Raw genomic sequence first — 21,685 nt, 5'->3', positions numbered from 1 at the left:
CGATCACCCGCCCTCCCAAATGATCATATTCTCGACTCCAAACCCCGACTCTACTCACTCCCCGCTTCGCCGACAAGTTCGAGATAGATTGTCCAAAACGTCACAAAGAGAACACCGCTTCTCCTGTGCAGGTTTACCCGTTTAACCCCTCTCTCTTGGATCTACCGCCTGGACCCCTTCCTCGTCAACAGCCCACACGGTGAAATCAGGTGGTTCTGTGATATAAAAGAAAAGAGAATATTGAGCGGGGAGCGGGGTTATCTGGACTTCTTCTTGGTGGGATAGCAATAAAACGTAAAAGTGAATATGAGTAGGCTCGACTACTAAATAAAACTCGAACATCAAGCTCAACGTCAATGTCACCTCAAAAACTCATTGAGTCGTCGATCTAGCTCCAAATCACTTTATTACTCACTCGAATCATACGCTTTTGGCGCTCTTCTCACGCTATATCGCCTTGCTAAAACACGTTGTTATCTCGCTAAAATCAAAGTGGATACCTGTTATCAACAACAACAACAACATCATCAAGTCAAGTTTAATCTCTGGCTAATAGCTGACCTCCGGTCGACATACAGCTGAACGGCACTACACTGATATTCTAACCAAACCAAACGAATAAATAGTATTGATCATCGCACACATCATTGGCATCGCTGACAAAGACGAGACCCTTCATCGACCTGACCTGACTTTGCTTGACCTTACTTGATTTCCTTTTCTTCGCCCTCTAACTTATCGTCCTGTCCTAGCCGCGACGAAGAACCAACAAATATGTTGAACTTTGGTGGAAATGGAGGAGGTGTCCAATTGGAGATGGCCAATCTGAAAGCTGCCCCGATGTTGGATCCAGCTTATGGGTTAGCTATCAAATAGTAAGTCAAAGTCCTACTCTGCAGTCAAGTCTCCTTTCGAGTCTACAGTCTAGAGTGGCGGATCATCCATACCCATATCACACAACTATATTATAACGATTGATTCTGATTCCGTACTGGCTTCTCAGTCTCGATTGTCTGAATCGACTGGCAGATTTCTTATGCGGAAGAGGTCCACAAGGCTTGGCACCTTGGTTAATGGAAGTTCAATGGTTCACTACTTCTCTACAGAAAAGGACGTATAACAGAGTACCTTTGTAAGTTACATCGTCCGATTCACCCAAACAGCATCATCAGCCACAAAAACATACCCCCATGTCATACTTTGCCATAAAGAATTGGCCGTTAGTTGCGATCCATCAACACGACACTGACACTGATCACAAACTGAATTACATAGGACGCCGATCGAAAGACAATCAATCATTTCTTTCGCTTCTTACTGGCGAAGAAGGACTGAACGACCTGTAAGTCCTCTCCCGAAGTATCCGTCGTCAGTCGTTGAAGTGAGACCGAGAGATTGAGACTGAGACTGACTCAAACGTTGTTCTTCGTCTTCGTCTCCGTCTCAGTATCTGATGGGAAGACCAGAAGCTCAACTCGTCTTAATCGCATTGACCGAATTCGCAATGCATTAAAAAGAACTCTTTTCCTCCCGCCCAAAAGATGATCGGAAAGAAGAAAGTGAAAAAGCCTACACGGAAGAAGACGAAGCGGTACACATGATACATGACATATGCCGGACGCAATAGATACGAGTACTGCTGATAGATTAGGATCATCCCGAACGTCACCTCGAGGATTCCTGCTCTGCCTTAACCTGCCATAAAATGTTATATACCAAGCATCCATCATTCATTATACGTATTCTCATATCGATACACGGCACTTATGCATATACCATATAGATGTACCCGACCCCGCACTCCCACACTTGTGTCCAGAATTAGCGCTTAAGCGGTTATGACATGATATGATATGATGGCCAAGCGTGTGCCAGACACGAGATCACATCATGTCAGAGACAGAAACAGAAATAGAATACGAAAAGATCGCCCGCCGATACATGTCTTGATGTATTCGGTCAAGCGATGATTCAATTAATGATGTGTCAAACTGCATCGCATCGCATATCATTTTGGAGCGTACTCGAGCAATTCTGCATTCTACTGTATCTATGGCTTACTGCTATTCATTTTGTCAATCGTCGATCACTGTCTTAAGCGACAAGTGGCAAGTGATAATTTTATCTTCGAATGGGGCTGGGCAAGCTGGAGTTCGCGTTCGACTTAAAGGAAAGTACCTAGTCTGAATCCGATAAATAGAGGTGCATCAGTCAATATGCCCTAATTGCATTCCTAGTCCTGATATCTGCCGTTCGTCAAGACGGGTGGGTCAAGTCCTAACCGCGCGCAGATGCAGAAGGTGGGAAAGAAGTATACACTATCCCCACCAAGACCGCCGACAATCCTAGGACAATCCCACTACCGATCCAAGTGGAAGATGAAAGCGAAGAAGACGAAGGTGAAGAAGGAGATGCGGCCTTCTTCCGCAGTTTCTTGGGCTTCTGTGCGATTGCGGATTCGGGTGTATTGCGAGATAAAGGTGTAGGATAAGATCGGGAAGAAGAAGATAGTACTAACCCCATTTGTTTTAGACTGATATCACATCACAGCATTAATCAGCTATCAACATCACTCCACCTCACTGATATGCCTGTACAATTGCAGTCAAGCAAGTCTACTCACCCTCGAATGTAGAAAGCGTCCAGAGCCTTCTCCACTTCCGCCTCGTTATCAGCGGGCACACCATCAAGTGTGAATGTGGCTGTTGGCAATCACACAATAAATTGGTGATCAGAAACGTCTTTACAATGTCTCGGAATGTGTACATGAGCGAGAAAAATCACTCACCGGTGGTGGAGGACGATCCTTGGTCCAGAGTTAAAGTCATAGTCCCGAAGTGGTCTATTTTGCCATTCAGCTGCGAACGCACTTGCGATCATGACAGCTGACTCACCAGATGGCCAACTTGGATTCCTCACTTGCCAAGTCTGCACCAATCTCTTCGGTGCTTCCACGGAGATGATCTTTCCTCTTACATTCCCGCCGAAGAGCTCATACGGTGCATCAGGGGTGAGTTTGATCTGCGCGCATTAATTAGGAAACAGGAAACAGTCATTGAAAAAGCAGATTAGCGTTAACCCAAAACTGCGGAATGGCAACAATGTGAAGGATCGGTACTGCTCACCTTGGCTGCAGATCTACTCCACATAGGTACCTTATTCTCATCCGTCAACAAGCCCCACAAATCATCTGCGGAAGCTTGCAGATCTGCCTTCTGCTCCACAGTCACCGTCTTGCCTACTCCCTTATTTCTGGGTTCTTCGGACTTTTTGGCTTCGGTCTCGACAGGTTTAGCCGGTGGAGCAGGAGTGTAAGTAGACGAAGAAGAGCTTGCAGCTCCTCCGGCCCCTGGTTGTGGGGTAGAAGTACCTGATACCGAAGGAGAATCATCCGAAGCAGAGGGATTACCGTAAGCGGCCAACAAGTCGGCTCGGAATGTGTTGAATTTTGATGAGAGGATAGAAGGGAATTGTGATTTTACGAGTGAGAGGAGTTCGGAACTGGCGGATGAAGAGGAGTTGTCGGAGGTTACACGCCATTCATACTGGAATCAAGCTCGGATCAGCTTAATTTGATCACGCATGTGCACGTACATTCGATTGAACATAGGCAGAATAGACAAGTGTTTAGCACACTTTGATACTCACGACATAGTCTGATAGTCCATCGATAGCTTCATGGCTCACTTCGGGTACTTTGAGGGTACCGCTGACCTCTGTCCCATCCTGGGCTTTTCCCGACCATTTAGCTTCTACTTCCAGGTCATATATCGTGAGGAGTCTATGAATACGATATCATCAATAATCAATTTCATCATTCTATACAGTGAAGCGTTGAGCACAGTGACGAAGCTCGAACGCGCAGATTCGAAGTCGAAGGTGGGTTCAGCATTGAATGTACGGCCCGACTTACTTTCCTTTACGTTGACCCAAATCGCAATCGCCCGAAACAGCAGTTACCTCAGTGATCTCGGCACTGGAAGGCCCACTTTCAACCTTGAGACCAGGGAGGGACTTCTTCACCCAGTCATATGCGAAGGGGGCACAGTTCTTGTTCTGCATCATTACATGAATTAGTCCCTCAAGCTGGCACAGCCTTTCTTACGGACAAGGAAGTCTCGAATGCCGGGGTGACAGTATGCCCACTCCACTCACCCTCCAGTGATATGTCTGTTGATACGATGTCAATGGTTTCGGTTCGCCCATTTTGGTTTGTTCTCCTTGCTTGTGTCTAAGTATCCACTGTTTGCCTGTCGCTGTTTATAGGTTTATATTTATGCTTGTCGCTTGAGTGAATTGTCGACTTTGCAGATTCAGTTTGGACCTTCTCTCGGTTGAGCTATGAGTCATTGAGGATTCCAGAAAGATCCAAAGTCACGTGATTGCAGATTACAGTGCTCGGGGACTACCAGGCAAAAGCAAGTATCGACCAAAGCATTCATTGAGTGTAGCTACATGAGACAGGATGCATCTATCAATGAGCAATGACCATATCCGCAAAAATCGTAAGTTCATCAATGGAAACGGCTCGAGGATACATGAGGTCTATTCTAAAGATCAATCAAATTACTTTCTTCCTTTTTCGCTTCCATCTTCATCTCCATATCTAATCCCATTTCTCCTTGCTCCAACTCAAGTACTTCCCGATGTAAAGTATCTATCAGACGTTTACCCTTTCTCACATAACACAGAAGAGCAGGATTCGCATCGTCCCCCGTCCGATCTTGGAGGACTTCCGACGAAGGTACTTGAGTGACAGTCTCGTCATTATATTTGAAGAATGTATCGCCTACAAATAAATACCCATCGTGCCGTATCGAATCAGCCTTATTCCTTATGTTACAAAAATTACGCCGGACGAAACCAGGCGAGAGACTCTGAGGATGGAGATTCGTCATGTCGTGATACCACTAACTCACCGTGATCAGGTAACCAGCTTTGAAAAGTCCAATAATGGCCCGAGCCAGAATTCTTCCCTCGGTGCATGAATACACTGACTAATTCGTATTCCCACTCATCCTCCCCTTGAGGGGTAAACCAAATATCATCCATCTGTTTCTTCAGGACTGGTAATTGCTCCTGTAGGTGAACTATTTCCTTTTCAACCTCGGCTGATTCCGTGTCCAGGGCATTCAGGAAGTCTAGGGATAGATTTTGTTGGATTTCGGGAATGTCAATATCAAGTTGGGATAGTTGTCGGAGCGATGATGAGACGTGTTTGAATGTTTCTGGTATTGATAACGGCTATTCAAACAGGATAATCGACCAATTAGCCTCGATTAAAGGTTCGCAGTTCGAGTCCCGGGTGAACTTGACATACTTTATGATTACGCAACTGATGCAATCTGCTTCGAATACTAGTCATCTCCCTCGTCAAATCTATAGCCTGATCCCTCTTTTGCGGATCAGCAGTAGCCAAGAATCGTCCCATTGACAATGTCTGGCTGAACGGTATATGCGTATTGGTCTTGCGTTCTCGTCCTGTAGCGGGATCATATTGAGATCGCTAATTCAACAAGTCAAAGCATCCTTATAAGCCAATCCACTGTGTATTGCGACAGAAGAATGGCAGTACGGTGAAGGTAATGAGGGATGACACGCCAGGTGATCTGGTCTAGTCTCATCAAGTCACACGAGCTCACCCTCATTTGGATATAGAGTAAATCCGGGAAACTATCCATCAAATCCATCATATGGCCCTTCTTATTTTCATACTCGATATCAGCTCCTTTGAGGTACAGCTCAGCCAAACAATCGTATAGATCTTTGTTCTCTTCTTCAACCCCAATGATCGGGTGGACGAAGACCGACTCGACCGGTTTTTGCGCTTCATACGTTATCGATTCCCTTCTTCCGCTCGAAGGTGTTTTAGAAGGAGCGGAGGTTTCGTATATTATTTGCTGTTTATATTTACACGAGAATAAACTAATCACGAAGAGTGGTTCCATCAATTCCTCGGTCGAGATCAATGATACCCCCTCAGAAACAGCACCGATTGTGGCTGTCTGGCGGCACGAGCTCACCTTTGAATAAGATTTGTTCCTTTTTCTCCTTCTTTTTCGGGTGGACGATCCAAGGCTAGTTCTAATTGAGATAGAACATTGATCAACACCTCTGCTGAGTCTTGCTGAAGACCTATGAGATTGTACAGAATCAGCTGTCTGTTTGACGTTACTGACTATACATCGCTGAGCTAGTGGACTGACCGAAGCGTAAACCCGAGTTGAGGGTATCTTTCTTAGCCAATTGAGGTCTAGGAGGCAATGGCGGCGGTACACTAGGCGGTTCATACTTGGCCTCCTCTTCTCGCGACTGTTCTTGAGTCGTTTCGTGTCGATGCAAATCGTCGGATGAAACAAATTCATTCTTCGACTCAGGTACAGGCGATTTCAAATCCAGATGCCCCAGATCCATCGTGGCAGATGGCGAATCAGCTCGATCGGATTGAGCCTCAATATCAGCATCGGCCTGAGGTCGTGGGACAAGCTCGAAATCATCCACTTCCATTTCTGTTGGCGAGCCGACCCTGTTGATGTGCCTAACGATTTCTTCGGAGGATCTCGACGAATCATCTCGATCTTCGCTCGCCCTTTTACCCAGTATCGACGACTCTCTGTCCCAATCTCTGTCTCCTATGATCGTAGACATGGATGACTTGTGTGCTGTAGACGTGGACGCAGACGAGTTGATAGGTTTGATCTCGGGGGACGATACTGGCGTGGCGACCTGCGTGGAAGAAGGGGAAGGTATATCGGGTATATCAGGTATATCATCCAGAGTAAATTTCGATGTTGACGCATCTTGAGCAGGAGCAGGAGGTTCGACATGAGGTTCGACTATAGCGTCGACTTCCGGTCGAGTGATAGCTAGATAGGCCAATTCCTCATCTGGCCGTACAGAGGAGGTTTCCGACTTGTATAATTGCAGGAATAACAGACGTAATTGGCGGACGACTGGAGGTGGCAGGTAAGCTATAAGAGCTTGTCCTCGCACTTGTGGAGGAGGTAGACTTACATCGTTTGGATCGCTCGACATCTGGCTTCTGCGGGTTGATCGATCGACTGGGATCTTGTTCAAATGAGATCACAGCTTCTCGAAGAGGTTTGATCGAGTACAAGTACTGTAAGATGGAGTTCAGGTAGCTGTTCCACAAATTTCAGCGAGCCTTCCGATTGTCTCGTGATTTCGCACTGACCATGTATTTCTGTTCAAACAAGAGTCAGTCGTAATGCTCAGTCCGGGACACTATGCGATGAACTCACCCAATATTATGCAATCCAACTGGTATATCTTTCCTAGCAGGCGCTTCGGGTTCTATCGTGGAATGTGAGCCGACTCCAAGTCAGGATGTGTGGCGATTCGCATACACACTCACCTCTCGATCCAGTCTGCAGGAAAGTCTTGACGCCCGGTCGTTCTCGTCCAGGCGCATCTGCAATAATCGAAAGGCAATTCTTGTAGTGCTCGGCTTTACCAGGATATTCGTTGACCTAGGTGGTCGGTCCGTCAGTCATTTCTCGCGTGTGATAAGATCGAATGCCTTACAGCCATCTCATATTGCCTAGAGCACATTGCCAATGAGGGATCAGCTACCATTCACTTCCTAAAGATCTGGCCAAAGGCTCAGGCGAAATGTGATCTCCAGCTTACATGAGCAATCCATCGTCAACCGCATCTTCGGGGCAGCTGAGAGCCGAATAAGCTTCTTGTACAGACATAAGGGTCTGACCGTTCTCTCCCAGAGTCTTCATCAATTCCGATCCCCGTTCTCTGCCTAAGATGATCAACGCCTTGGATAGATCTTGTTTCTCTTGCGATGTCGACGAGGATTGCACCGCCTTCTTGTGCAGATCCAAAATGTGATCGTCCGGCGCCTCGGAGGGTAATACACATAGAGTCTCGGTGTACTCAGGCGTATAGCCTATCAAGTTGTACGCTTTATCGACCTCATCTATACACCAGCCAAAAAATCAGCTATCACGATCGCCCTGCCCACGAGCGGGAGATTTCAAGCTGACCAGAGGAGTACTTGTCCAGCGACCTCTCTGTGGCAACTCTCATCTGGAGCATCTCCCTCCCATACACCGGGGCTTCCGCGACTTTTTCCAAAGCAGTGAGGTATAGAGGGGAGCGGGCTTTGTCGGAGGAAATTTGTAATCCGTAAGCGATTTCGACGGTCTCAGCTTTGTCCGTTTTTGTCACCCCAAGTGTATACAGATCGTTTCGCACGAGATCACCATATTGAGAGACACCTACAACACCCCACCGGCCGTTAGAATGGTAGCTTGCGAGACTCAGCGAACGGCTCACTTTTAGGATATTTATCTAGATCTAGGGCTTTCTCCAAGCGTTTCTCAAGAGATATAGGTGTCACACTAGGAGTGACAAGAAATGTGATACCTGGAACATGACAAGCTTCAGAGCGTTTCCTTCATGAATCATATGATCTCAGATCACTTACCGTTCCGAGCCTGGTAAGCTGCTAGATACAGGCAGATCTCGACCCAGGTTCTGATCATATACCGATCCATCTGCTTTTGTTCCCTCGTAGCTTCGTCCGTAGGTTCTTCCGCGGCTTTGAGGGGTCCGACTCGGAGAAAGCCATCTTCCTCTTGTTGACATCCGAAACCAATTTGATATAGCAAGTGAGAAGAAGTCATACTTGCTCCGATTTCCCTTTGGAATTTTGGGTTATCGAGTTTGACCCATCCTCTCTGTCCCTTGAAGAGAGGGTTCGCTAGGAGCCTAACCAAGCATGATTCAGCTCAATCACAAATTGAGTATATGCGAAATGTGAAACACTCACGTAGCTAAGAGATTCCAAGCGTCGCTGACACCTTGGGTCCCATTCGTACCCATTGTCGGATTACTCATTTTCTCACTGGTGAATCTGTGGACCAATCCTGTGGGTATCTGTCCAGCTGCTGGACCGCGGTGGACCTGTACCCAGAGATCGGACGAAGAACTGATGAACAATTTCGAAGGGGTTGGAGTTTTCTTGAAAGAGAGAAGATTAGGATCTTCATCTTCCATGCCAAATGTGATATGCGGGAAGACGTTCATTTCATCTTTCATCATCACTCTTTCTATCCTATTCTCTTCTTCCTCTTCTTCCCCTATCGACTCGTTTGTCCTTGTTTCGAGCAATAGTGTGTCAGTTGATTTCGTGAACTCGTGAAAATGATGATATTGATTGATCTCTGACATGTCCGCTCCTTGAGTAGCTTCGTTGTACTTCTGCCACTCCGCTGCGTACTCCGCATACGTCTGACGATGTCCCTCCTTGTCGACACAAGAAACCGATTGCCATCCTTCCATATACCTCTTCTCCAGATCTGCACAAACACCGGTTGTTATTTTCAGCCATCCCCAACAAGTCGTACAGAAATACCACTGATGGCGGTTGTCTTTCCCGCCGGGTAGAGCCTCCCACACATCATCCAGAGTTGACAAGTGCTCGACGTCAGGTAAAGAGGGGGCCGACGCTGTAGAAGGGGACGGACTTGGAGGACCGGGCATGCCAGAGGAGGAAGCGACTGAAGCTGGCCTCGAGGAAGGAGCCGTCAGAGTCCTATTTGACCCATTCCATGCTGTTTGACTCGAAGGAGACGCTTGGGTTTGGGTCTGAGGCTGGGACTGGGGTTTCTTGTTATAAGGTGGAGGTAGCTCTGTGATCTGCGGTTGGACTAATCCATGCTCGTGAAGTAGCATCAGCAACCTTCTAGGCAGTATACCGGGTCCAGATTGAGGTCTAGGTAAATCTAGTAGATCTGGCGAATCTACGTCCATGTCGTATGATTTGACGTCCGCTTGCCAATTATTGACATCCGCAGACCGCTTCTCATCATCTAAGGTCGACTCGCTGCTTTGCAACAGAACGGAAGGGGAATGTGGCGGAGGAGCCATATCATCGTCCGAGCCTATATGTTCTGCTACAATGCCTGGAGTATACCCTGGCGGATGTTCCTCGGGCGGCTCGATGACTGCTTCAGGTGGTCGATACGGCGCATGGGGAAGTTCTTCTTCCCTGGAGATCTTCGAAGGTGAGAAGGAGAGTGGTTGGGGCTTTGAATGAGGTTGATTCTGGGGGATGTCATGAGTGCTTTGTAGGTCAGAGGATGGGTCGACAGGTATGGGGACAGTGCGATAGCGTGTTCTTGATGATCCTGGATGATCTCGTGTTTCGGATCTAGGTGACTTCAAGTGTTCAGGTGAGCGAGGCCCAGCAGGTCGACTGTGCGGTTTGTGAGCCGATGAAGAAGGTGATGTGGGGTTCAGCAGGGTATGCGACTTAAACGGTTGGTCTGCTTGGTGGCTTTGAGCATGCGAGCGGATAGGCGATCGAGGTGATTTAGGTGATTTTGAACTGCTCGACGAGCTAGAAGCGGCATGTGACGGTTTGTCGGTGGTCATTTTGATTACTGACTAGCCGGTAGGTTTTAGCATGAATATATAGCGGGAAGTACGATAGTGTCCAAGTCCTGGATGATTTGCAGGCGACTTTGTAGGTATCTGGTATTTCTGACCTACTCAGCTATCCTTGGAGGCTGTGGATAAGCAGATGTATTGGATAATGGAAGTCGGTCTCAGCGCTGCAAGGATAGAGAATCCCCGTGCAAGAATAAGAGAAGCCCGCTCAGTCAAGTTTGAAGTGCGCTATGCACAGTGTCGGGGTTGGGTGAATGGGTCCATGATGCCGTTTGATGGATTCCTGGATCACTTTGAGCGGTGACGATGATGGACGAGAGATCAGCGATATTTACCACGTGTTTTTGATTCCGTTAGCACCAACCTAATATATCTTCCGATTCGACTTCTCGTCCTCGTCCTCGTCCAGTAATCCGTCAAAAGATATTCTTCCTTAGCTTAGAACCGATATTCACCCTTGCAGTGCTTGCCAAACCAAGACGACCATCGCGTCAGCATACATTCGGCCAAGACAAGTATCGGCAGCATCCGAAGTAACTTGCGAGACCATGGCGAAACGTGGTGCAGATAATCAAAAGACCAGAGAAGGTGGTGATTCTGATGAGGAACAAGTTGATGATGTAAGTTCAGCGATAGCGGTTCGATAACCCTTTGAAAGCCTGACTCACTTGCGAGAATCGCCTAGCCTGGAAATCGCTCTACGCCTTTAGCTCCGGTGGAAGGTCGAGTGTAAGTGTCTGCTGTACCGTTAACTCTGAGCTGCAGCCCGGCTTATATTGCGTGACAGGATCCGCGGAATGCCAAAGCGAAAAGGCTTTGGAGGTGCTGCACCTGCTTCTGTACCGGCACCAGCCTCGACAGTATGTCCTCCCAGTCTCTTTGATTCTGATCGTACAGCTCACGCATCACCTTGATAAGGCATCAGCCCCCACAACCTCATCTCCCTTCTCAGGTTTTTCCTTCGGTCAAACAGCAGCAGCGCCTTCAACATCATCTAATCCCTTCGCCTTCGGGGGTGCATCCGCTCCTGCATCAACACCAGCAGCAGCAGCTCCTGCACCTGCAGCTAATGTGGCATCCGCAAATCCTTTTGCAGGCTTTTCCTTTGGCAAGCCGGCCGACCCGACGCCTGCTGCAGCTGCACCCACTCCAGCCGCAGAAACACCTAAATCATCAACTCCCGCTTTCGGCTTCGGGGCAAAACCTTCCGCTCCAGCTCCAGCACCGTCCACAACCTCCATCGCTCCGGCTGCGGCGCCTCCCAAACCCTTCGCAAACTTCTCATTCGGTAAACCAGCAACAGCCTCAGTGCCTAGTCCTGCTGTCGGTGCATCGACCACCGCATCCAGTTCTGCGCAACTCGCCTCGAAACCCTTCACATTCGGTAGTTTCGCTGCCCCTACGGCGTCGACCTCAATGTCATCTTCTGCTACCCAGCCGCCTCCCTCAGTCCCCGTCACGGAAGCAGCAACAGCTGTCAAGGGTACTAACGGGACATCGGAAGCGTCAAACCCATCAACAAATGGACCAACCCCATCACAATCGGATCCTCCACCCGAAGGAGAAGTATCGTACTACACTTCCTTGAGGGGTTTAAATACTTCAATTGCCTCCTTCCTCACGCGAGCGGTAAAGGATGACCCATTCATTAAGCTGTCTGCCGTTCTGCCTGCATTGGTCAAGCAGTATGACCAGCATCTCGATGAGGCAGCTAAGAAGGCGGGGTGGAAACCGGAAGAAAAGAAAACCTCGCTTGTCAATGGCGGATCTGCCGACCAAGCTAATGGAATCTCTGCCGTGGCCGCGCCCACATTCAAGATGCCTTCTGCACCTGCATCAGGCGGCTTTAGCTTACCGAAAGCTCCCACACCGACTGCGTCAAGCTCTACACCGTCGTTCGGAGGGTTCACTCCTTCAGCCACACCCGGCGCGACGACCTCGGGCTTCACGTTCGGTAGTGCCAAACCATCAGCACCAGCGCCGTTGCCAGCTAAGCAGCCTGAAACTCCTAAAAAGCCTTCGTCAGAAGTAACGCAACTAGTCGAAGATGTGATCTCAGGGAAATCGGACGAGAAGAAGGAAGAAGCCCCAAAGCCATTCTCATTCGGCTCTGGCGTGACCTCCACATCGACACCTGAAAGTAGCAAGAAAGCACCATCATCGTTATTCTCTTTCGCGCCTTCAGGCCCCCTTCATCCCCCTACGCCAGAAAGCAAGACTTTTAGTCCGTCCACGACGCTGGAAAATGCCACGCCCGCAAAACTTGGTAAGTTCGGTCCGGGAGGCTCGCAACCGCAATTAGCGTTTGGCGGAGCGAAATCAAGTCCGGGGCAGGCCACGCCTGGAACACCGGCTTCGACAGCCAATAAACCATTCAGTTTCGGCTTCGGTTCTGGATCTGGTTCTGGACCGTCAGCAAACGCTTCTCGAGCTCCAAAAGCAGCAGCCGCTGCTCCTACGTTCAGCTTCGGCGCTTCCGCGACTCCTGCTCCCGCGCCAGCTTCCACTTCGGGAACGCCGTCGTTCTCATTCGGTAGCAGTTCATCCACTACTGCCAAACCGGCATCTACGCCTGCCTTTGGGTTTGGTAGTGCCAATTCGAATGCCAGCGCGACGCCATCCTTCTCGTTCGGCTCGAAACCTGCCGCCGCTCCCGCGGCTCCAGCTTCTGGCGGTTTCTCATTCACACCTTACACCCCGAAACCTGCTGCTGACGCGGAGAACGAGCCGATTGATAATGCGTCAGGCGGCGAATTACCGCCTGAGAATGCTGAGCCAAGCAAGAATTTAGCAGAGACCACTGGTGCAGGAGAAGAGAACGAAGATACCCTTGTTGAACAACGGGGTAAATTGAACAGGCTTGAAAATGGAGAATTCAAATTAGAGGGCTTGGGTCAGTTCAAGTTGAAACGTTCGAAAGAAGCTGTAGATGGCAAGAAGAAGAGGAGGTTGTTGATGAGGACGGATGGTAGTGGACACGTCATCTTGGTGAGCATTCGCATCTCTGCCTGAGAGGCGGTCGGGAGGGGAATCGTATAACTGATGTATTGTGGTTTCCGGTAGAATATGTCGGTCAACGCTTCGTTCAACCCGACGGTGGAGGGACCTCATTTGAGGTTCTTGGGTTTCGATAATGATGGAAAGCCGGTCCCGTATGCTCTGCGAGTGAAGAATGCGGACGTTGCCAAGAAGATACAGGAAGAACTGCAGAAAGAAATAGATGTGATCAAGGGGGAATAGATACGAGGATTGTGATAATACAAAGTCGAGAGACATGACTGCAATTGCACTATTCATATACTTGCTATCTGCCATCAACCCGTCCCCCGTGCGAAGACAGATCTATTTTTCATTGCTTACAGCAATACTTCATACTTTCATACTCTATGCCCGATATCATATAGTACATATTGGTGCTTGATTACATATGACATGCAATGTAACATCCTCTTGACTGTATTGCGATCATGATACTTTACGCGCCAAACATTAATGTTAAAAGTGAGATGAGATGGACGCGTCGAAATCATCCACCTAAAATCAAAAATGACTTCATCGATCGACTATCTGCATTCAACTATTTTCAACATCACTTACACTTTCGCCAGAGATACGACAGCAGCGCGACTTCGCCTGGTACTGCCTGCTGCCCTTCAATTTCCCTCTCATGTTATCGAAGGCAGTCTTGGCTTGCTGAAATCCATCGGCAATCTCAAACATGCCATCACCCACCCCACCCTCAGAAGGGAGTGTGACTACCGCTACATCTTCCATTCCGACAATCGACGCTTCGGCCATCGGTGTTGCCGGACCTTCACGCCCTATACATGCCTTCTTTAGTGGTGGATCATCTTCTTCTGGTCCTGCCTCAGTCACTGCGCCCGCGAATGGTGCTGATGTTGGCCGGGTCAAGAAGAGGCGGCGGAAAGATGCGAATCAAGCTAAATTGTCGGTAGTAAGCAATGGGGAGGAGAACGTTAACTGGGCAATGGGGAAACCCGAGGCTAGTACTCAGAAAACTACTGGTGCTAGGGCAAGGGCGAATGGCGGTGAAGAAGATGAAGTGAGGGACATGGTTCAAGCTCAAGAGAAAAAGGGAAAACCGCGGGGAAAGAGGAAATCAAATGTCGACAATATTGGTGAGTCGCTTGCCTCCTGACATAAACCAGGAATAAGTATTAACCAGCCCGTACGAAACAGCCAATGAAGGTTTAGAGGAATACCCGAACGATCTTGCAGTCCGATCTACAGATCTAGAGGGAACGCAAGAGTCAACTTCGCCAGTCAAGAAGAGAGGCAGACCGCGTAAATCGCAAATGGCAAATAGCTCTTCAATCGATTATCCCTCCGCATCTTCCGCTCATCCATTTGTCGGCACCGAATCAGTCCAAGCTGGGCCGTCTGCACTATCGAAACACCGTCCCTCAGGCGAATTCGAAGTTGTCGGTCAAGCTATCAAACCTCGTACAATTAATCGGACATTATCAAAGACCAATTCAAGGGGAACAGATATATCGGATGCTATAGAAGTCGATCAACATTCTTCGCCTGACAAACCCACACTCGTGGATTCCTCCCCGATACGTAATGGACCCAAGAAAATCACGTTCGAAGCAGATAAGAAACCTCAACATTCATTCTTCTCCCGGTTGACAGCCAGTAATCCCAAAACAGATGAGGGGGTTAGATCAAGGGGAAGCTCGGTAGCTTCTGAGACGACGAATAAGACTGCTTTGTCAGGAGAGGAACCGCTGGAAAAAGAACCTAGAGTGAAGGGCAAAGGGAAAGAAAGGGAGAAAGAAAGAGAAAAGAAGAAAGTGCACAACTTTTTCCAGAATGGCTTAGGAACTGCAATAAATGGTGTATTGAAGAATGGCTGGGGTAATGGCATTAAAGAAGGCGAGGAACTGCTACCACCTCTCCCTCGAGGGGATTGGCCTAATCACTCTCAAGGCAGAGAAGGAACTACCTTCCCTACCTCTACTGCTGGACCGAGCAGGCGCCGTAGGCCCCGACCGAAAGAGCCGGTGGACGATGGATTTTGGTATTCCATTCTATCAAATGCCGATTCAATACACCCATGCGCTACACTCCCTGACACTCAGCTTTTCTCCATACCTTTGTATGTCTCGCAACATCCAGCATTCACCGCCATCCCTCACAAATGCAAAACATCGTCTAGATCAAATAGAGACTCATGGGCTGAGCGATACAAACCCCTCAAAGCTGCCGAGGTGCTGTCTAACGAGGTCGAAGCTACATACCTGAGAGATTGGTTATCGGCCTTATCGGTCGGACGCCATGACGGCGATCGAAAAGTAGTAAGGAAAGTCAGGAGGGGCGGACCGAAATCGACACTTTTAGACGGTTGGATCGTGGATGATATCGGCTTCTTCGGGCATGCGCCTTTGACGAATAAAGACGATGGAGATGAGGAGGAAGAAGAGATTGAACTGGAGGAATTGGATGATCCGCCCATATCGCCTGATCTAGATGCCCGACCCCAGTGCTATCTGCCCCTCAGCGGGAGATTGACCAATACGATATTGTTGACTGGCCCTCATGGCTCGGGCAAGTCGTCTGTCGTGTATGCAGCTGCTCACGAACTTGGATGGGACGTCTTTGAGGTCTCTCCAGGGATGGGCAAGCGCACAGCTGCGAATCTGATGTCGTGGGTCGGCGATGTGGGGAGGAATCATATGGTTGCTCAAGAGAAAAAGTCAACACCGAAGAAGAACAAGAACGATCAAAAAAGTGGATTGTCCTCGTTCTTCCATAAAGCCAACGACACACCGTCCGGCGAAGCGGAGAAACCTCAGCTCGGAAGTCAAGGTTCTGCTCGCGAGCCCATTGACATCGATATCGATGCAGCCGTGAACCACTTTGACGAAGATCAAGATGATATACAGATCTTGGGTGGCGAAAATGGAATTGAGAAAGATGGCAAGATTAGACAAAGTTTGATTTTGATTGACGAGGCGGATATCCTCTTTGACGAAGAGACAACATTCTGGCCGGCTGTGATCTCCCTCATCGCTGAGTCTAGGAGACCCATCGTCTTGACGTGTAACGGTGAGTTCGACATACACTGAATAGATTTGTAGACCATCTGTTAATCGATTGTAATTGCTTATTGATGTGTGTACTCGTGTTTGCCCTGTCATTTGACAGACCATACACTGATTCCGAAAACCCAATTGCCCTTACAAGCGATCCTCCAATTCCGCCCTCCGCCTTCACATGTAGCTCTGCCTTACCTCCAAGCTATCGCCAAGCAAGAAGCCAAAGTGTCCAGAAGACCTTTACCGGACATACAACGGATATACTCTTCTGCTGTCCACCGTCAGCACGATGTATTGGACCAGGCTTTACCGCCTAATGGCAACGAAGCGTTTCCTTATTTCGACCTTCGAAAAGCTATCGATCAGCTTCAGGTGGATCGCACCGCATGCTCAGTGACCGGGGAGCGTGATATTGGCATGAATGAAGATGCGGAAGATGAGGATGAACTGCAAGATATAGCAAAACGCCTGGAGATCAGATCATACGTCGATGGTTGCGTTGGTCCGAGAGATTGGATGCGCTTGGAGGTGAGTCCCGTCAAACCATCCCAATAGGCTGCCGCGCTTGTACGCCGGTTGACCTGGTAGCTGACGGAGAGTTATGATTGATTCATTCAGACGAGTGAAGTTGACCGGCATTACCCTACCACGGACGATCAATTGGGGGTTCATGCACTGCTCAAACCTGAAATAAGAGAGTCTTACCCTCATTTAGCGGGATATGATGCTTCGCCGAGCATCATTGATTCGCTCTTATCGATCTCCGGTTCTGATATCGACGAGATAGGTCATTTGGGGATATCACGGTGAGTCCGTCTCCATGATCTCGAGCAAGACTTCATCCATCACTGCCTTAGTATGAGATCATTGTGGTTCGCAGGTCGAAAAGAGGGCAGAGCTGATTTGGGGATTTTTGTGCATAGGATGAAATACATCAGATCAACATTACCTCTCTTAGATCCCCTCATACCCCTCTCTTCACCTTTATTACCTCGTTCATCCTTGTTCCTCCACACGTTGCCTACGATACTGGACATCATCGAGATGGATGATATCCTGCAGTCTGCGGAAAATGCGGCTGTACGAAGAGGAGAAGAACGGATCAATAGGAAGACTGGCAGGCCCGTACGAGGAGGTCAGGGATACACGAGGTGGTTGTCTGATCTCGACGAGGAGGCGGAGGATGTGGGTAGGAGTTTGATAGGTGCTTTGCGATGAGCATCTTGGACATGAATATATGGTGTGTTATACCGGTACGTTGCGCCCTGGAGTGGCGAAATCGGTAACTTAGAGTATGAGCCAAACTCTTTTTGGGTGTCAGTTAGGTTGCATTGCGTGCCTGTATCTGCATTACTATTGTACAGTATGTATTGTAGGCTGTTTGATATCATCGCAATTGTATGGCAGGAGTCATGTCATCCACATCGTCGATCGTATGTGTATGTGTACAACGACTTCGCAAAGTCACCTAGGCACAGGGTCTTGATGTACTCCGTTGCATCGTTGTGCAGTGCTACTTTACCTATACACGCGATTTGCGTAACACAGCGCCTTCGAAGTTGACTCGAATTGTCGGACCATGTGGAACGCCAGACGCATGCTCCACAAAGCAGGACTGCCTCTTGGATCAACGGGTCATATTTTGGAACACTGTGCTTCACCTTGGAGCTTGGAGCGAGGAGCGATCTGTGAAAGGACGATGTATCTTCGGCGCCCATCCGTTGAGTGGAGCTGAGAGAAGACTTACTTATACTGCAGATATGCCAAAGGTGAGCAGTATAAAGGTACTATACTGTTCAGTATGCGAAATTCGAGTCAATTGTCACATTTGTCGCCACAGCCCTGCAAGGCGACATATAAGTTACATTTCTGGGATTCCAAGTTCAACTAACGCGAACACGACAGCGCCATACTGTATTTAACGCCAAGAGTATATCGGCTGAATTTCGAAATCATGGTGTCAACACCGACCACATCAACCAACACCACCTTTCCACCCAGCAAGCCAGATGTAAGCCTTTATGATAAACCTTCTCGTGAAGAACGAGGGGTAGTCAAATTCACAGATCGTGATGGGAGCACGAGAACCGTGAGGTATATCCGGGACAGTGTTACTAGCAGATACGACCTGTACGTCTGTGAGTCTACACCCGGAGGCAGCGACAGCCGCAGCATCCGCGGAATCAGGTTGGAAGGCATGAAGACAAAGAGCGATCAGGACCCAGTCATGCAGGCGGCCTATGAGGAGATCACCAACAATCGCAAATCAAGCTGGATCGGTCGTGGTCCAAGTAATAGGCGCTTCAGAGTGAGAGAAGAAGGAAGTACTAGCTATGAAGGTCGCGAAAACCGCAAAGTCTGGGTTCATTATCGTCAGCCTGACACTAGCGATACTGCATACGATAATGAGAATGACCACAATAACAACGACGATGAAGCGGTACGTATACCGTGCGGATTGGAGATTCACAAGAATCGAAATATGCTCTAGACGAGATGAAAGATCACGAAGACATAGCTATTCGCACGGCTTATGCGCATATCATGGATGACGAAGGCAAGCATACCAAGAAGAAGCCAACTCGCAGCGACAGGTATACCTTCTCATACGATCAAGAGACCGCGGATGGGACAGTCGAAGAGACACTTATGACGGTCGGGAAAACACCACACAAGGATGGGACAATATCATACGATTTCCAGCTCTCGGCCCCGAGTGGCCATCGCAAATTGGGTGCCGAGTCAGTCGACGAGGTCCTCTCGGGTGGTGAGGACGGGGAATTCAGCCATAATTTCAGAAAGGCGTTCAAGCGATATCTGAGAGCCGAAGACAGAGAGGAATTCACCAATTATTTCGACAAGTGGCGCGCCAGCCGAGGTAGAAGCACGGAGTTCGAAGGCAGCAACGTTTCTCGCGATGAAGCCGATGATCGGTTCACCATGCCTTTTTCACTGGCGGTTTCCACCCATTAATCCTCAAGTCGAGCAACGGCTTCGGGGTCGTAAACCGCATAGACAAGCCCGGGAGTTGCCATTTGCTGTACAATAACATGTACTCTGGACCTGCTGGGAAGGCCAAATATGATGGGAACGCAGAAAGTGACGGCTGCTAGAATCGTTATTCTTCTGTTACATCGTAGAATCCTACTTTCTCTTGGCGAATCGAAGCCTTGTTCCCACTTAACAAAATTTTCTTGTGCTTAGTTGGCCTTTAACATTCGTACTGGTGGGTCGGGTCCGTTTTTCCCCTTTCTCAAGGGGTTTTTTAGCTCCGAACTGTGTATATGCTGTATCTTCGCTACGGTCTCCACTATCGCCTTTGAGGAATGCTCCACATCACTATGTATCACACATACGCACATCGAAGCATTCGGATCAAACTGATCATGGTACATTACTAGAGCGGCAATTGCATTCCCCCCCTCTATCGTTGCTGACGAGTCATTGCCGCCTCTGATCTCCCCACAGATGTCTGATGATGGCCCAGTGCTCGATTCTGCAAGCATACTGTACCCTTTACATTGGCTGTACAGAGGTACACTCACGTTACAGTGAGTCAATTATGACATCCGGGAGGGCCTAGGTCCGCCGATGATGTCGATTTGTCATCGATTTGCGACTGGCGACATGCAGCAAAGTACGTGCCAGGGGAGAGCATGGTCCGTCGAGTCGGAACTCCAGCCTTTCGTTCATGACAGAGACCACAATTCAAACTGCTTGTGACGCAGGCTGGTGCAGCCTTGTGAGTAGGGTCTTGTTTCGAGTCGATCGCATGGCTGCTTCGCTAGTTCTTATGAGGTCACTACGTCATTGCCTTGTATCCCTCAAAGATGGAGCTACGCTACAAGCGACTGGCAGATGAAAGGATCTAATTCGAGTGGTTTCCATGATTCACAGGAGGATCTGGCCTTTCCATCGCTGGTCGAGGGTGGAGCTGCTCGACAAAGGATAGGTGATTATCCTCTTCGAGTCGATTCTATCACGAGGAAATGTAAATCGAGTCAGACTTGCCTTTCACTTGTAGCCAGGTATAGATGGAGCTCGCTCCAAGCTCATTTCTGTCTCCCATTTCCAGATTCTACACACAACCCACAACAATTCAACCGACATAACAAAGTACACTCAAGCCTTCACTAAAGCCACACCATACATATAAAACAACACGATGTCGTTATCTCAAAGCGAGAAGAACGACAAACCTTTGTCTACCGTTTCAAGCCAAATATCCGATGCAGGGGGTCAGTTCAGTTACACAGACTCCAATGGGACCGTCCAGACCGTCGAGTACGAACAAGTCGGCGTTGAGCGATACTACGTCCACCAGGTTGGCTCTGGGCGACACTCAACTCGTCTACAAAAACATGCAATTCTCCGGCGACGCTGCCGAGCGGGCTACCTACCTGCATCTTATCGGGGCTAAGGATGTGGATGTATCCAAGTTTAACCACGATTCGTTCACATACGACCGCCGGATGGGTGATGGTACCTCTGAAAAAACCAAGGTGTACATCTCGGAGACGCCCACCGCCGATGGCGAAACCCATTTTACATTTAGCTTGCGAAGTGCTGACGATGGTTACATGACCTCCGGGACCGCGAAAGATGTTCTGTCTGGCGGGGAACACAAGGAGTTCAGCCGGGACTTCCGCGATGCGTTCAACAAGTGGCTCTCATCCAGAGCTGAGTCCAATACTGCGTCCAGACGCGGGAGTTCTTTCATGGGCAAGGCTCCAAAGACCCGCTGTGCCCCAGCTGCTTCTATCACCTCCAGTGAAGCTGCAGACGATATCGAAACGGGTGGCGAGAATGGCGAGCTGCGCGCTGCGTTCGACAACTGGCTCTCGTCCAGAGCTTCCTCCGGACTCGGGCACTCCTCGATGGGCAGAGCTTCCGACGATGGAACTACTCCCAGCATCATCTCAGTGATGTAGAACCGCGGTTTCAGCTGGCATCAGGCCCAACTCACTCTCTTCCCCTCGTGCCACCTCTCAGAGCATCTTCTGTATCCGAAAGTCTTCCGCGCACATTTACCTTCTATGTTGATTCTTTCTTGTGAAGTCGAGATAAGAGAAAGAATGGATGGTTGGTTAGCTTGTTGACAGAGATGCTGAAGTCCGTAGTTTCTCCTTTGCGCCACGCACACAAGAATACGTATGTAGCACTGTCAGATCCCTCTCACCTACCGACCAAGAGTC

The 21,685-nt window shown here is 48.9% G+C and overlaps 7 protein-coding genes across 7 annotated transcripts; 5 read left to right on the top strand and 2 right to left on the bottom strand.

The window, feature by feature from the left end:
* Window positions 1-774: 774 nt before the first annotated feature.
* Window positions 775-1,513, top strand: I303_104353 (uncharacterized protein; the record flags this gene model as incomplete). The annotated part of the gene is made up of 4 exons (XM_065968947.1): window positions 775-875; window positions 1,004-1,132; window positions 1,276-1,342; window positions 1,448-1,513. 4 exons carry the CDS (start codon window positions 775-777, stop codon window positions 1,511-1,513), a joined length of 363 nt encoding a protein of 120 aa, XP_065825019.1.
* Window positions 1,514-2,277: 764 nt separating this feature from the next.
* I303_104352 (uncharacterized protein) lies at window positions 2,278-4,206 on the bottom strand (the record flags this gene model as incomplete). Its single annotated transcript, XM_018407969.1, has 8 exons — window positions 2,278-2,533; window positions 2,624-2,702; window positions 2,789-2,842; window positions 2,895-3,021; window positions 3,126-3,545; window positions 3,649-3,781; window positions 3,914-4,056; window positions 4,156-4,206. The coding sequence occupies 8 exons, from the start codon at window positions 4,204-4,206 to the stop codon at window positions 2,278-2,280; spliced, it is 1,263 nt and encodes a 420-aa protein (XP_018263180.1).
* Window positions 4,207-4,550: 344 nt separating this feature from the next.
* Window positions 4,551-10,413, bottom strand: I303_104351 (uncharacterized protein; the record flags this gene model as incomplete). The annotated part of the gene is made up of 15 exons (XM_018407970.1): window positions 4,551-4,789; window positions 4,920-5,244; window positions 5,321-5,506; window positions 5,643-5,925; window positions 6,024-6,135; window positions 6,207-6,953; window positions 7,015-7,142; window positions 7,263-7,314; window positions 7,376-7,490; window positions 7,546-7,561; window positions 7,651-7,951; window positions 8,019-8,252; window positions 8,311-8,400; window positions 8,462-8,745; window positions 8,807-10,413. The coding sequence occupies 15 exons, from the start codon at window positions 10,411-10,413 to the stop codon at window positions 4,551-4,553; spliced, it is 4,719 nt and encodes a 1,572-aa protein (XP_018263181.1).
* Window positions 10,414-10,976: 563 nt separating this feature from the next.
* Window positions 10,977-13,668, top strand: I303_104350 (uncharacterized protein; the record flags this gene model as incomplete). Its single annotated transcript, XM_018407971.1, has 5 exons — window positions 10,977-11,048; window positions 11,114-11,157; window positions 11,216-11,288; window positions 11,347-13,416; window positions 13,492-13,668. The coding sequence occupies 5 exons, from the start codon at window positions 10,977-10,979 to the stop codon at window positions 13,666-13,668; spliced, it is 2,436 nt and encodes an 811-aa protein (XP_018263182.1).
* A 478-nt stretch (window positions 13,669-14,146) lies between these two features.
* Window positions 14,147-17,708, top strand: I303_104349 (uncharacterized protein; the record flags this gene model as incomplete). Its single annotated transcript, XM_018407972.1, has 5 exons — window positions 14,147-14,567; window positions 14,629-16,500; window positions 16,600-17,018; window positions 17,109-17,296; window positions 17,414-17,708. The coding sequence occupies 5 exons, from the start codon at window positions 14,147-14,149 to the stop codon at window positions 17,706-17,708; spliced, it is 3,195 nt and encodes a 1,064-aa protein (XP_018263183.1).
* Window positions 17,709-18,986: 1,278 nt separating this feature from the next.
* Window positions 18,987-19,463, top strand: I303_104348 (uncharacterized protein; the record flags this gene model as incomplete). The annotated part of the gene is made up of 1 exon (XM_018407973.1): window positions 18,987-19,463. One exon carries the CDS (start codon window positions 18,987-18,989, stop codon window positions 19,461-19,463), a length of 477 nt encoding a protein of 158 aa, XP_018263184.1.
* A 1,289-nt stretch (window positions 19,464-20,752) lies between these two features.
* I303_104347 (uncharacterized protein) lies at window positions 20,753-21,421 on the top strand (the record flags this gene model as incomplete). Its single annotated transcript, XM_018407974.1, has 1 exon — window positions 20,753-21,421. One exon carries the CDS (start codon window positions 20,753-20,755, stop codon window positions 21,419-21,421), a length of 669 nt encoding a protein of 222 aa, XP_018263185.1.
* Window positions 21,422-21,685: the final 264 nt, after the last annotated feature.

The sequence above is a fragment of the Kwoniella dejecticola genome, chromosome 5, assembly GCF_000512565.2.
Source record: "Kwoniella dejecticola CBS 10117 chromosome 5, complete sequence".
Lineage (NCBI taxonomy): Eukaryota > Fungi > Basidiomycota > Tremellomycetes > Tremellales > Cryptococcaceae > Kwoniella > Kwoniella dejecticola.
This window is presented reverse-complemented; position numbering and strand designations above follow the sequence as displayed.